Here is a 16,450-nt window from a genome sequence, read left to right as displayed (position 1 = left end):
CTACCTGGAAGCCTCCTCCTGCCTGGCAGCCATGGCATGCCTACCTGGAAGCCCCCTCCTTCCTGGGAGCCATGGTGTGCCGACCTGGAAGTCTCCTCTGGGGTGGGAGCCTTGGCATGCTGACCTGGAAGTCCCCTCTGGGTTGGGAGCCATGGCACACCTACCTGGAAGTCTCCTCCTGCCTGGGAGCCGTGACGCACGAACCTGGATGTCTCCCCCTTACTCTCTTTTTTCTATCCTATCTCATTTTATTTCCACAGACACAAGGGGTGAAAAGTAGTTGCTCCTCATTAATGCTGGGCAGTCTTGCTAATTTTGGCTCCCATGTGGTCTCCACTGACACCACCAGGGAGAACTTTTTCCTAATGGAGTTGAAAATCCAGCCCTTTGCTCTCCCTTTTCTGAAACTCTCAGGAAGTTGGAATAATGAATTTCAACCTGATGAGGTGAAAGTCTGGGCTTCCCACTTGGCCTTTGCTAGAATGGGTTGGAGTGGGGCTATAGTGTGTGTGTGCATGTATGTGTATGTGTGTGCTGTGCACTGCTTAAATCAAGTAGAAAGATTATTTTGTGAAAGTTTTGTTTCTTGGTACAGTGTCCTTTTCCTCATCCTTTGGCTAAACTTAACTTGCTTTTGTTTGTTCTATGCCTATTCACAGATTCAATTTACCAGCTTTTTCAACTCCATTTCTGGGATAAATCTGACAGAACAAAAACCTAAGGAACCAACTACTGTGCCATTCTTTGGAACTCGAGGGCCCTAGCCAATGTAATGTCTTCCCATTCTTTCCATCTAGCTTATGTTTGTCTTATATATAACACAAGGATTTGTAGCTGTAATTAAGAAGATTAGGAAAAAGTCTATTTACTCTATCTTCCCCTTAATAGAACTTCTTTCATGTTTATCTTTAACTAAGTCTCTCTTCATTCCTAATATTAGAACATGAAGTGGCTTACTATACAAAGTAATGGTCTTTTTAGTGCTATAAGTTTTGAAGCACATTTTAAATAATCATTTGATAGTGATATACAGCAGCAATTTCTGGACTTGGCAGGAATCAGGAGATGTTGGAAGGGTCTTTCTAAAGTTAATCTGTCATTTGAACACAAAACTTTCCCTGACTCATTTCTCACAATTTATCTTCTTTGACTTTCTTTTGTATATATAATCTATACATAATTCTTTCTGTTTTATATAGTTTGGTTCTATCTTCCATCAAGATTAGAATCTTTAGATTAAAACTATGTCTTATAATTTTACATTTGCTCAAACCACTAGTCAGCATAGAGTACAATTACAGAAAAGTGTCAAAACTCAAAAAATACATCTTTGTTAATAAACTGGTAACTTACAAAACATTCCACTTACCCAGTAATAATAATTTCTGGATATGTTTGTGCTCCAAGATTCCAAGTGCCTCCACTGATTGGCCACTCCTAAATAGATTATCCAGAAAGAATATATACAAATTTTATATTTTTTAGTTTGAATGACTTAGAAACTTTGAGTGAAAATATTTTAAAATAATGATAAAAGGTTCACTTAACATTGAATAGCTATAAAATAATCAAGGATGAAGTGTGTAGTTATCTTTTAACTCTTTCATTGAACAAACACCTCTCTAAATGCACAATTCTCCATCTATTAAAAATAGATTTTTAACTAATATTACCATTCATATAAACTAGCCAAAGAAGAATTTTTAATTGTACAAAGACAATGTTGCTAAGTGAGTCACATAGTCTGTGCATCACCAAATTACTATAGAGTTATTTGAAAAGAATACTATGTAAATGATCTCTTGGAGTTGTCCATTCTAATAGACCTGGACAAATAACAGAAACCATAATAGATGATCAGTGAAAATTGTAAACATTTGATATTGTAGTAAAAGCAAAAAGATATTGTGGGATGTTATAAACAAATTACATTTAATAATCATGTTTTCTAAACTATGGATTAACAAACGAAAAACTAAGAAGAATAGATTTACATTTCTTAAAGCATAATCTTTCATCTAAAATAATTAAGGTTACATCTATTTTCCTAGTTTTTATTAGTATATGCTTGTGATACTAAAGGTTACATTTTAAAATTTAACATGTTAGCTTAAGTATATATATATATATGTATGTATATTTAGTATACAAATGTACATGAAAGATAGTATATTTTAGTATAAAATTATATATTTAGTGCTTAAGAAGTTTATATTCTTGTAGGCTTAAAACTTTGTGCCATTTAGGAAATTTGATTTTCAGAGGTTCTAGCTTTGAATGATACTAGCATATAACTTTAAATGAATTTAACTTAGGTTTTCTTATATGGAAAGTCAGAAAATAAAATAAGAGGGAAAAGTATGACAATATACTATGAATACAACAAAAATTATTTGTGATTTCTACTTTTACCTTATTACTGTATCCTTGTTTTTTATGCTTGACTCCTATAGAATAGAGTACTAGAATCAAATCTGGAGGGCAGTCGGCAAAATATGCTGTGCATGTAACTGGTGACTCATGAATGTCCATGGGATATGGATTTTCAAAGATTGGAAAACTAATGGATAAAGACAATGTATCAGTGTCATTTTACAAACATACAAATACGGAATAATTTTAATATTAAGCCCTAAAATGTTTCTAAACACTCTTTATAAACTTTACTTGTTTTCAGAAACATAAAACAAAAAGCAAAAAGCATAAAACAACTAGTCATTTTAAAAATAGTTATATACAAAATATAATTTTACTAATGCTAAAAATGTACTCAAATTTATTTTCTTCCAAAAATTCCAGCATTCTACAGTGGCACTGCTATGCTACTGTGAATACAATGAATTACATTAAATTGAAAACATGCAACAAGTTTAGCCTATTTATTAAAAATTATATTAGCTATTTTATCTAAAATATAATGTAGTCACAAATATTTAAATGTTAGTATATTTTGGTATTTTTTCAAAAGGAAGTAAAACAGGCAAATACTTAATTTTTTATAGGAGTAACTGAAAAATATGTGTGTATGAGTGTGTGATGGTGTATGTTTTTTTTTTTTTTTTTTTGGTACCCGGGATTGAACTCAGGTCCTTGCACTTGCGCAGCAGGCGGCAAAACCATTGAGCTAAATCCCCGGCCAGATGGTGTATGTTTTAAAGATGATTTCCTATATAGAGAGTAAATAGTTGGCATGAAGTTTTATGGATACAGTAAATTTTCTTAAGTCTACAATAACTTTAAAAAGGGCATGAATACAGAATCAATGAAAAAAGTATTGTGGATATAATATATTGAGAACTCATGTAATGACAAGGAAATGAATAGTATTTTATGCAACATATTTCTGATAATGCTACTTCTGATGAAATATTTATGATTGGAGAGGAGAATGCTAAAAATAATTTTCTCGTGATATTATTAATAACTTAATTAGGAATTAGGACATTAATTCAATCTCCAGAGAATACAGCTTGTGTGGTGGTATGTGCTGGAAGGAATTCTCTTTTTACCAATTTGAAATGTTGCAGGGGGTATGGTATCACAGATAAGGATAGTACAACATGCAAAATTAAGTGGAAAGGAGAAGTCATGTTTAGGAAATTAAAAGTAGGTAAAACTGCAGGGATCAGAAATTCTCTGTTTTAGGGTACAAATTATTAATGTGTGCGATTGAAAAGTAAGAAGTAAAATGAATAAATCACCTTGAATATCAAACCTACATCTTAGAATTTGATAATAGCAAGAAGTAACAATGTCAGCCTCCTAACAATGTGAACAGTATATGAAAAATATTTGGGAAAATTATTTTAGTATATTAGCAAAGAGTAGGCATAATAATATAGATGAGGAAACAATAACTAAAAATTTATTGCAATATTTAAATGTAAAAGTATAAACTGGTTGCTGTTGAAATGGAACTGAAGATATGAATCCAAGAAACTTAAGAAGAAAAATGCGTACACCCTAATGCTCTCCTTCAAATTGAGGATTAAATGTAAAGAAGGAAAAAAAAGATACTTTAAAAGGATTGAAAATGTACAACTTGTGTAACTTTCAACATGGCTAAGAAGTAACTATTATGTATTTGACAAGAAAGAGAATTTAATCAATTTTGATATGTTAAATTTCATGAATAGCCAATGAAATTGGAATATCATGTAAACTTTAAAACTTGGTGCTAAAAAAAGTAAAATGTTACATAAAGACTTGCACAGAAAATGTCACTTTACATATTTAGTATAATAAGCAGCAAAAGAGCAAATGTATAAAATAGTAATTTTTATGTTATACACATTTTACTGCAATAAACAATTTAAATAAAAGCATAAATATATACTGAAGAAATACAGTACAGTATTAAAGGTAAAGTACAGTAGACCTTGGAGAATATTAGACACAGACAAGGTCTGAGGAACCAACAAATATGAAGAACAAAGAAGAGTTGAGCAGCAGTAAGATCATAAGAATAGACTTTAATAAATTTTGTTTTAGAACTTCCTAGATGAAGAAGCACAAATCTTTACCTATACATAAAATTAATCAAGTTTAAAGTTGATAAGTAGGGCAACTAGGCAGAATTCATAGCTTTGATCTTTATAGTCCACATCCTACATCTTACTCAAAATACTGACATATTATATGTTGCAAATTAGTATAACAAAGAATGCTCCCTTAATACACATGATGTGGAAAGCATACAGACTAATTTTCCTCTTTTTTTTTTTTTTGGTACCGGTTACCGAACTTGGGACCTTGCCCTTGCGAAGCAGGCAGTGGCATCACTGAGCCAAATCCCCAGCCCCAGACTGTAATTCTTCTTAACAAAAATGTATCAAGAAGAAAACAACATCCCCATCCATTATGGGGCCTATATTTAAAAGGAAGACAATCTTTAAACAAGGACAAATGGAAAAGTTCTATCTGTGTCAAAGGTTTAAAGTGAAGATGGGGGGCAGGGCTCTGAGAGCTCACAAGAGGCACTTGACCATATAATACAGATATGGAAAGATTTCTTTTTGTTTGTTTGTTTTTGTTTTGCACCGGGGATCGAACTTGGGTCCTTGCACTTGCAAGGCAGGCGGCAGAACCAATGAGCTAAATCCCCGGCCCGGAAAGATTTCTTTTTAATGAGAAACTGATACCTGAATTGAGATTCTTAAGATGTTCACCAGGGGAAAAAGAAAGAGATTATTCTAGGAAGAGGAAAAATAATGTATAAAATTCTGCTGCAGAAAAATGGGGCTAAAAGATCAATTTAAACATATAATGAAGGAAAATTTGATTCATGTCTATTAAAATTTATAATGAAAAGATGTAGCCAGAAGATGTCAATTTCAAGTCCACTTTTACTGTCAGTATAAAAGAGTGCCACTGTAAGAGACCATCACTGTAGCAATGGCATTCCATATTTGTTTCAATTGCCCACAATGTACTGTAAAGGAAAAGAAAAGGAAAGCAGTTCTTCATCTTTTCATCACAAAGATTCTGGTCTTTTGTATCATCTGCTACAGGAGTCTAATAATACTTTTATTAAGTGTTATTTTCCTTTAGCCAATTTTCCTTCAGTCAGTAGACTAGCAGATGGCCAGCTATTATACTGTGTAAATCTTGCTTACAATTACTTTTATGGAAATGGCAGAAATATGATCCATTTTGCATCCATTAGTCTACAAATGCTTCTGTTCAAACATCAGGTGCCTTTAAGATGTCTTACAGTTATCCAAACTCTCCTGGTTTAGTTTTCATCATTTAACAAAATTTCATTTCTGTAGTTTTAGCAGAACAATTTTCACATAAGGGACTTACTATGTAAAGAATATTAATGTCAATCATCTTAAATGTGCTCCTGCATTTTAATTGTAATAATTAGAATTTAAAAATCATTGTAATTTATCTGTCCATGAAAAACTTACTTGCTCTGTGTCAGGTCAACTACAATAAGATCTTTCTCCAGTAGTACCGCAACAGCATAAGGTTCTTGAAATTCTACAAGTAAAAATAAAAAGTTGAAAAGTTTTTATATGCATATTTTATTAAAAATCACTGAAACTGCATTTTCTTTACCTACTATGTAATTTAAATAATTTGAGAAGACCAAAATATGAGTCCATGTAACAAGGAACACTTTAATAAAATACATGCCTTGTTTCTTACTTTTAAAACTAAGATCACTATAGAGAAGGAAAACATGAGAAGTTACATAACACAGAGCTAAATTCATCTTAATATTCACACTAGAAGTGTACTGAGTGAAAAGTGAGACTATCACCTCTAACTTATAAGCATTTATCTTACCCTTTTATAAGCTTAGTATTTTAATAGCTCCATCTTCACGTCTCTAAGTAGATGTCCTAAGGAAATAGTAACTCTGCTATTCTGGAGTAATGACACATATTCACTTCTCTGTGACAGTACTACTACTATTACTTGCAGTTCAATGTAATTTAGCATATAGATTGCCTAGTATGTGCCTGGTACTACATGCCTAGAAAAATCATATACTCCCTCCTTTCTTCTCTCTCTTCCTTTCTTCCTTCCTCCAATATGCTCCAGAAATTGTCTTAAGAATAATACTGACAAAGTACTGTTTCTCAGAGAGTTCACATTATAGGGATGTTTTATAGTCCACAAACAAGCAAAGGAATTAGAAGAATTCAGGAAGTAATATGAGCTATGGAAAAAAACAATAAAGGTAATTGCATAAAATGATTTGTTTTTGTAGGAGGGGGTCCTAATTTAATTACAAATACTGCTTTCTACTTATAATAAAGGACTAGTAAGGAAATACTATAGTGAAAGAATCATTCTCAATTTAAGGAAGTCATTCATAAACATATTTTGTATATATGATATGTATATGACATTTGATTCTCAGTAGCTAGAAGAGGTACTGTATTTTTTTTTTACATTTTATAGAGAAAACTGAGGTCCAAAAAAGTGAAGAGACTGGTTATACAACTAGTGAAGGATTGAGCTAAAACTTAAACCCAGGCCTTCTGATTTTAAATTCCATCTTGGTTTTATTATACCAGCCATTTCTACTCACTAGTTTGGGAAGTATTCAATCCTAAACTTCACAATCACTTGGTAGGAATTTTGTCCAGTGGATTTAAGTCTTGGATGGGAATTAAAATACTGGAGAAGACAGCCTTTACAATACTTCTAAACCTAAGAAGCTGGAGTCAATTCAGGTTTATGTTTGTAATTCACATGCATATGAGAGAAAAACTTTAAAACATGCAAACAAAACAATGAAAATATGAGTCTCCCTGCATTGGTGCTTGTGTAAGCAATCACATACTGCTTGCTACTGTTCTCAAACTGACACTTTCCCCCTTCTCTCTTATCTTTAAAGTTGTTTTAAGTTTTTCAATGTTGTTTTCATATGTTTTACTTTTCAGTTACAAGAATAGTAGGGTTATATATGATTATTTCATCTTTGCCTTCTTTCCTTAGGAACATCATTGGTTAGGAAGCAAGTGCTATAGAAATAAAATAGCTGATACATTGGCATATATGAATCAATTATTAATAAATTATAATTTTAGGTAGTTATAGATGGTTTAGATTATTATTGTTCCTAGTAACAAAAACTGGAAGAAGACATTTCATTTTTATAGAAATACCTTGTGTTCTGTTATAATCAATGAACAAAAGACCTCCATGGGAGTCAATGTTGGGTTCGATTCTGTATCTATTATTTATTACAAATGTGACCTTGGGAAAATTATTAAATTATTAATTTATTTTTAAATTAAATTCCTGTACTCACTGAAAGAGCATAATAACTACATTAGATGGTCATGAAGATTGGATGAAGAAATATATATGAAGATGTTTAATGCAAAGCCTGGCACACTGTAGGTGTACTTTAGTAGATAAATGTATTACTTCATTAGATTGTTTTATTTCAGTTTTTTAATTTTAGCCCCCAACATGGTGAAAAGCTCTATCATAATTATGACTCCTCTAAAGAGAAAACACATTATTTTGGGGATTGGAGAGGACTGGATAAAGCTAACTTTATATATGAAGCTGGAAAATTCTGATTATTTTTGGTTAATAACTCTAGGCAATACTCCTTAAGAAAACAACATTAAAGCATTCATGTTTTTTGATAAACAAGTTGAACTGTCAGATGTCATAAATGATTCAGCCAAATTAAAAGTAGTTAATAACTGTTTAACCTGTACATGATATTTATCATTATGTGGCTGCAAAAAGGACTGAAATTCTGTATTTGTTAATATGAAATAATGCTTAAAATTATTGCCCATTGTAGAAGTATGATACAGGATATTATATATTCTTTCATCTGTACAAAAAGGATTACATGTTTAAATAAATGAATACATATATACATATGCATAGGTTATTTGGGGAAGAATATAGAAGAAACTAATATTGGTTGCCTCTTGAAGGATAGTGAGAAACTTTTCATTATATACTGCCGTATTTTGTGGGCATTTAAAAATTGTCATCTTGACCGGGGATTTAGCTCAGTGGTTCCGGCGCCTGCCTCACAAGCACAAGGTCCTGGGTTCGATCCCAGGCACCAAAAAAAAAATTGCCATCTTGATGTATTAACTGCTTTAGCAGTCAATAACATCTAAATAGTTAAAAAGATACATTTAAATTTCACTGAGTAAAGTCAAAGTACTTCTATCTCCTGACAAATAAAAAGTACAATCCTTATTGCCAGATTTCTGAAAAGCAAAGATTTAATATATGGGTTGGAAGTGAATAGGCCTGGATGCAGTACATTTACACTTTATTAACCATCATTAGAAATTGTTCTAACATTTCTATTGATGAGCAGAAATTTATGTACACATAGACATACAGGGTTTGGTCTTTGCAATTACATATCCTGTTTTTATTGCTGGCACATCTTTCTCAAGACTCTAAATAGAAAGTATTTCCTAACTTCAGCTTTTAGTCTTTTATTCTTTCTCCCAATATCCTTCACCATTAATTCTGATAACTCCAAAGAATATTTACATTCTGATGACTCATGAACAAATATTGGAAGACTCTTTTTCTGTTCTCTAGACAATTTTACTCAGTCTTACCTTAATCTCTTTCCAAAACTGCTATTATTGTTCATGAAGTCATTATTCTTAAAAAGTGTAGTTATCTCTGACTCATCTATCATGTCACTTCCCAATCCAGTTGTTTTCCATAATCAGAGGTTTACTTCTTTTCCTCATTCCATTCCTTCAGGCACCCTATTTCAGGCCTTGTTTTAAATATGCATTTTTATAAAAATTTCTTAGTTGGAATCTGGAATTTCAGATTTCAGAGTCTCTTTAAACCTACACATTCTTTTTGGGCAAATCTTACTAAACTTAGTGGTTTATATCATCTTAATATTTCCCCAAAATTCTTCTGTTGCTTTCTGTTTTCAAACATCTATTAAAGGCTTTCAGGTTTTCATTCTACATTGATAACACCCTAGGGAACCTAACAATTTCTAAAACCATTATTTAATATCCCTTTTAAAATCTACCTAAATTCTATTTTTCTGTGAAGCTTTGCATGACTATTTCAATTATTAACAATGTAACCAGCCTATAAATTCATGTTTTTAAAACTCTGAACCATGTAACTCAGTACTTGAATTCTTACATTACTTCAGTTTAACAAATCATAATTATCTCGCTGATCAAATTTTAGCAATTAGGCCTCAGGGATCAGTTTCATATTTCATCAGTACATTCAATAAGTCCTTGTAAAACCGAGACCATATAAGCATTGAATAGATATTTACTGATTAATTGAAACACAGGCAATTTCTTCTAGTAACTCTGGAAATAAAGTGGTACATTTAATGTTATTCCATCTTTTAAATATGAAACTAAATTTTAAATTAATACATTTTATATTAAAACTCACAATATAGATATCTTCATAGTTTATAAAGTATGTTATTTATTTATCTTCCAATAATAATGTAGAGACATGATAATTATTGAATTTTTATAAATGTTAACTAAAACTCCAAAGTGTGAAATGTCTTGCTTGGGGTTACATAACTAGTTAAGTGGCAGAACTAAATCATAAACCCAAATGTTCTTTCCCCAAGTCCAGTGCTCTTTCCCCTGCATCTACATGTTTCCTCTTGAAAATGTAGTAAGGTACACACATACTATGCCATTTCAACTCTAAACTCTTATTTCCTTTTCTTTTTTCCTAAACTCTTATTTCCCTTCTAAACTCCTTATTTCCTTTTATTTATGTTTTCATTCCCACTTTTTAAAGTTCATACACATATTTTTATCAAAACTGGATTTCATTCATTTGCAAGCATTTAGAGTAGTTTTTATTTAAAAAAGAGTACTTTTCATGTTTATAAAGTTTTTGTATTCATAACGATAAAAATATACATGCATCTTTCCTCCTGAAGATCTAATTTGCTAAAAATTGAAATGAATCACTAACCACACATCAGCAATCCTACAGTAATTAGAGATGCTGCAGTTGCATCTGAAGCAAAACCAGATGTGAAACAGATGCAGCACCACCAGAGTTACAGATCACTGATATCAGGTAAGTGCTTTAACTTTGATTGGCATTGGGATAGGATGGGTGGAGCTGGTCAAGGAGAGACTATTAGGAGACCTCAGTTTCCCCAAGTGATTTCACCCTGGACCCCTATCGGACCCTCCCAGCTCAGCTTCCACCATCCTTATCAAAGTTTAAAGCACTTACCTGACATTAGAACCTGAAACGCCAGCACTGCTGCACTACATCTGTCTTACTTCCAGTTTGTCAAGTAGGTACAATTGCAGAACCTGTTCCAGCACCTGTAGTTCACAGTGTACCCCAGTTGATCTCTGTTGCCAAAACTGAAAATATTTAACCTTAATTTTGTTAGAAACTTGTCATTTCAAAAATGATTTTTTCAACATTAAAAGTTTCATTTTAGTTACTCACCATTTGGATAAGGTGTTTCACATAAAGTTAGAAATTCAACAATAGGATGATCCATTTCAAGTACTGTAATTGCTTTTCCATGCATAATGGTTAAACTTGGTCTTCTGCAAGCTTTGTCATAGGACAGTCCACCAGAAAATATTATGAATGGTTCACTATATAAGAAAAATGTTAGTAAAATTGAGAAGTCCCTTAAGATGACAAAAAGTCCAAGCACTAAGGTTTAAAGACAAAATTCAATGAGAATTATATACAAAGATATTTAACAGTGAAAGGTTTCCTAATCCAAAATTTCTCACATAATCACCTATATTTCACCATTTCCCTTTCTGGGGATATACACTGTGGCCATCAGAAAATGGGTAACTCTAAAGCTGTTGGGAGTAAGGTATGAGCTTGGAGGGAAGTGGAAGTGCTTGTTCACTGACTCTTCAAATAATTTTTTTTATTAGTATACATTTGCAGAACAAAATGATTACATTTATCATGGGGAGTTGGTACATGTACATGATACATCTTCATTTTTTTTGGTCCCCTGTCCCTTCCTGCTTCTTTCAAATCTTGGTCCCCTTCAATTAGCAAAAGCTCTATTTTCATCTTTTTTTTCAATTCTTTTTTTTCCCATCCCCTTACTCTCCTCCCTCCCCCATCCTTTGTTCCTCCATCCATTAAGACATCTTAACACATTAGCTAGTTTCAAAACTCTAAATCACTTTTAGTATAATATTAGGTAATATTACAGTATCCCATGAACTAGTTATCATGTGGGGCCTCAAATCTCTAAGAGATAAAAAAGAGATTTTGTAATATGAAATAAATTTCACAGGGGAAAGCTCAGTATTTTTACTTTTAATGTGCATGACCAGAAGTTCTGTTTCTAATACTAATGCATATAACACTTATACAAATAACTTTAAAATAACTAATTCCTATTATTTTCAATATTCATAATGTCGATCACTTAGATATACTATTAAATAAAAAATCAGTTATAATAAAGGTAGAGGATTTAACTTTATAGTTATGTGAAAGTTTAAACAATATATTAACAGTAAAAGTTATCTGCCTTTCTTGTCTCTGTTCCTTACATCTCTTCTCATATTCACCAAAGCAAAAAATACATACCTGTTTCTGCAGGTCTTGTACTCTACTTTAAGAATTGGTTTACAAGATTCGGATTTTCTTCCTTCTCTTTGACTTTTTCCTAAGGGAAAAAACAATTTTATTAAATGTAATTAAATTGTATTCATCCAATGAATTGTAAAATTTGACTAAAAAGATTTAAAAAGGAATAATAATAAATTATTTATCAAAATAAGATAAAGTTTACATATCCTAATATTTTTATCAAACTTATAAACAAGTTTTAGACTTGTAACAATTATCTGCAATATAATCAGTATTTGTAAAATTATCCACCTTTAATTGCTTTAATTTTCCACATATAAATCTAGTTTCTTGTAAAGGTTAGTTGTTTTATTCTTGAAGATAAAATGAATGAATTTAGAATTGAAGACACATGCATACATACCTATCTGCACAATGAAATATATTACAACAAAAATTCATACTAGGCTCAATATTTTATCTAAAATACAAGCAAACTCCTTTCATATGCAGGAAAATTTTCAATGTAAATCATATGATAATATTCAAAATTATTCCATATCTATCCAATTAATTTCAAAGAAAGTCAACTAGATGCTGAATATAGATGATGTATTTTGTAATTTAAAAATGATTTTAATGATGTATTCTATTTGCATGAATAAAAACAACCATTTCTCATTTGGGAAGGCTTTGGTTTTTTCAAATTTCATGTTGTTTTGAATAAAATAAAGAGAAAAGGAAATGGAAATAAAGCAACTACTGCATTAATATACTTATCTTTCTAGTTATGCTGTCAGTTTAACTCATTTTGATAAAATTGGCATGTTTTTTGAAATTCTGCTTTGTTATTTTTAGTAAGTACCCTTACATATTCTTGCATTGCTAAAATTTATAGATATACCTATTATATAGAAAAATATTTACATGCTTGTATGTTTAAATTTTCAGCATAGTGTAAGAGTGGCACAACCATGGAATAGACCTTTGCTGTAAAGAGTGATAGACTTCAGTCATTTGTAAGAAAATGGATACACCTTGAGACCATAATGTTAAATGAAATAAATCAGATACACAAGCTTAAATATCATAAGATTTTTCTTATATGAAAAACGCAAAATATAAATAAATTATAGAACAAAACAGAAGATAATAGGATACAAGTCATAAATCTTTTGCAAAAAGGAAGGGGACCAAGGATGGAGGGAGGAGGGGAAGCAGGGAGGGGAAGAGAAGATAGGAAAAAGATGAAAAAAAGAATAAAGATATGTTATGTACATGTACCAATACCCTATGAGAAGTGTGATCATTATGTGCTGCAAATTTGTACTAATAAAGAAAAAATAGACCAGCATAACCAAATCCAAATAGAATGTCAAGATGGTTTTACTCAACTTGTTAAAGGGGGGGAAATCAGCATACAATAAACCTTTATTTTCCCCATGGCATGCTTTCTAAAATTGCCTTTTTTCATTTACTCTATGTCAAATTTTTAAAAAGCAATCAATAATATAAAAATTGGTCATGATCATTCACACTGTAAAAAAAGATAAGCATTTATACTGTATAAAATGGAATTACAGATATATGTAGATCATGATGTCTTAGAAAGCTTTTGCTAAGGGACTCCATCAGAACAGTGGGCTTAAGATTGAGTGGTTGAAGATTATTCATTTTGATAATGAAGTGGGAATACTAGAAAGGATTGAAAGAAATGACACAGCCAGGATACAGATGCATTCACTTTAGTTTACATAGTTTTCTTTTTTGTTTTCATCCACTACTTCTCTAAATTACCAAGGCATTAATTAAACAAAAAATAGTATATGTGCAGTTGTTTATATAGAGTGGTACCACTGTTTACAAACTTAATTTGTTTTATGATTTGGGGGAAGATGGCTGTGTTTGTGTTTGTGTGGGAAAGATGGCTGTGGTAAGTGCTTGTCACCTAATGTGGAGTCTGTGAACAGAAGCAAAAATTTGTGGCAATTTTTGTTTGTAAACTGAACTTTTTGCAAACAGATACATTAATGAACTGAGGTATTACTGTAAATGGAACCAAATATTATTTTTCAATCAAGACACATCTGTGCCATAAAACAATTTTAGTAGAAAAGAAAATTATATAATTAATTAATTAATGTTCTACTTCAATTTCTAACTCCAACAATTTACTTTTGGGTGAAGATGACTGCTTTGATTATATTCATTGCTTGTTATCAATTTAAACAAGGTGAAGTGTCATATTGTATAAAATTATTTCACTTATTTCTGTTCTTTATGTTCAGAGTAATACATTAAGTGAAGCATATAAAGAAATAAACTCTAAGATGCTTAGAATAAGTGACAGACATAAAGTACTATAGCAATTGAAATTAAAACTGTGATTTTATGGGTAGGCTAATTTGGCTAGATGAAAAGAAAAGAATAAGGGAGCAGTAGAAATTATGATGAAAAGAGCCAACGAAGGCAGCCTATGCAAATGATTTTTGATATAAACAGTGCAGAGTCATTGGAAGCTTTAAAACTGGAGAGTGATGTGTGTAAAGCAATTTTTAAAACACTAATATAGTGTCATTTAATAGAGGAATTTTGAGAGTATAAGAGACAGTTGCAGAAAATGCAAAAAGGAGATTATTGTATAAGACATAGTAAAATACATAAAAAGGAATGAAGAAAAATGAGCAGTCTCAAAAAATTTGAAATATCATTAATTGTACCAACATATGCATAATGGTAGTACCAAAAGGTGAGGAAAGGAGCAAAAAACTATCCAAAGAAATAATGTCTGAAAATACAGCATTATATTGAAGGAAAACATTTTCTATTCATTTTCAAATGTTCAGTGAACTCTGTCCCAGCTATTTCTCTTGTTCCTGAGACAAAATACTCAACATCCAAATTTAAAGGAGCAAAGGTTTATTTTGGTTCACAGTTTGCTGAGGGTTCAGTCCATAATTGGCTGGCTCCAAGGCAGGGTGGCATGGCAGAGGGGCATCATAGAGAAGAAACAGTTCATGGCAGACAGAAGGCAGCAAGTGACAAGGGACAAGTGGTGATCCTCTTTCTGTCCCTTATCTCTTATCCAGGCTACCCATCCTTAGGGCAGGTAGCACTCACACCCAGGATGGGGCACCCTTAATTCTACCCAGAAACTATGCCAAATCAATCAGTGGATTAATTTAGTAATTACACATCCTTAATCCTAGCATCACATACTCTAGATTCAGCCACCTCTGAAAAAGCCCCACCTATGACCACATGAGGCTTTGGGGGGACATCTAGGATAAAAGCAAAGAAATCTACAGCCCAGCCAATCCAAAATGTTGAAAGCCAAAAAGAAAATCATGAAAGTAACAAGAGAAAAATAATGACTCATTGTGTATACTAGTGAAAGAATGCCAATAAGTGTTATGGTTTGTATCTAGATGTCCCCCCAAAGTCTCATGTGATCATAGGTGGAGTTTTCAGAGATGACTGGATCTATGGTATGGGAATGTGGATTAAGAGTGTATGAATACAGATTAGGGGTGGGATAAATTGATTAGTCCACTGATTGGTTTAGCATTGTTCTGGGAGTGGGTAATGGGAAGCCACACCCTGGGTGTGGGGGTCATTACCCCAAAGACGTGTAGCTTGGATAGGGTAAAGGAGAAAAAAAAGGATTTCTTCTTTGCTTTGATGCTCTTTCTTCCTGCCTGTTCTGCCAGGGACTATTTCTCCTCTGTGATGCCTCTCTGCCATGCCACCCTACCTTGGAACCAGCCAACTATTGGAAATGTGATCTGCAATAGCCCTTTCCTCCCTTAACTTGTGGGTTTTGGTTATTTTGTCTAAGCAACCAGAAAAGTAACTAAGACAATAAGGTTGATAGCTAACCTTTAGAAACAGTAGTGGCCAAAAGGTAATGGAATAACATTTAAGGTATGGAAAAATACAAGCTGTGAAATAAGAATCTTTCATTGAGCACAATTATTTTTCAAAAATGAAGTCAAACAGAGATAGAGCAGTACCTCAGTTTATGAACTTAATTTGTTTTACAATTTTGAGAAAGATAGCTATGTTTGTGTTTGTGTTGGGAAGATGGCTGTTATAGCTTGTATCTAGATGTTCCCCCAAATCCTCACGCAGTTATAGGGGTGCTTTTCAAATGTGGCTGGTTCTAGGGTGTGTGATGCTGGGATTGTGTGATGCTGGGATTAAGGGTGCCCTTCCAGCAGGTAACCTGGATGGAATATAAGGGACAGAAAGAGGGCTGCTGGTGCTTCTTTGCTACCTTGTTGCCATCTGACCACCATGAACTTTTTCTCCTCTGCAATGTCCCTCTGCCATATCACTCTCCCTTAGAGCCAGCCAACTATGAACTGAAACCTCTACAAACTGTGAGCCAAAATAAACCTTTTATCCT

General features: G+C 32.4%; 1 protein-coding gene across 22 annotated transcripts in view; it reads right to left on the bottom strand.

The window, feature by feature from the left end:
• Positions 1-16,450, bottom strand: part of Stxbp5l (syntaxin binding protein 5L) — a 588,968-nt gene that overhangs the window by 171,285 nt on the left and 401,233 nt on the right. For all 22 annotated transcript variants that reach the window (XM_087209125.1, XM_087209139.1, XM_087209148.1 and 19 more), the window contains 5 exons: positions 12,061-12,139; positions 10,936-11,090; positions 5,913-5,985; positions 2,413-2,560; positions 1,370-1,437 (listed from right to left, as the gene is read on the bottom strand). In XM_087209125.1, coding sequence (XP_087065251.1) covers positions 1,370-1,437; positions 2,413-2,560; positions 5,913-5,985; positions 10,936-11,090; positions 12,061-12,139 — 523 coding nt within the window. The remainder of the gene's footprint in view (positions 1-1,369; positions 1,438-2,412; positions 2,561-5,912; positions 5,986-10,935; positions 11,091-12,060; positions 12,140-16,450) is intronic.

Source organism: Heterocephalus glaber, unplaced genomic scaffold, assembly GCF_053883595.1.
Source record: "Heterocephalus glaber isolate CG9 unplaced genomic scaffold, H.glaber_assembly_v1.0 deba00000122, whole genome shotgun sequence".
Taxonomy (NCBI): domain Eukaryota; kingdom Metazoa; phylum Chordata; class Mammalia; order Rodentia; family Bathyergidae; genus Heterocephalus; species Heterocephalus glaber.
The sequence above is the reverse complement of the archived record's forward strand: the minus strand, read 5'-3'. Positions and strand labels throughout refer to the sequence as shown.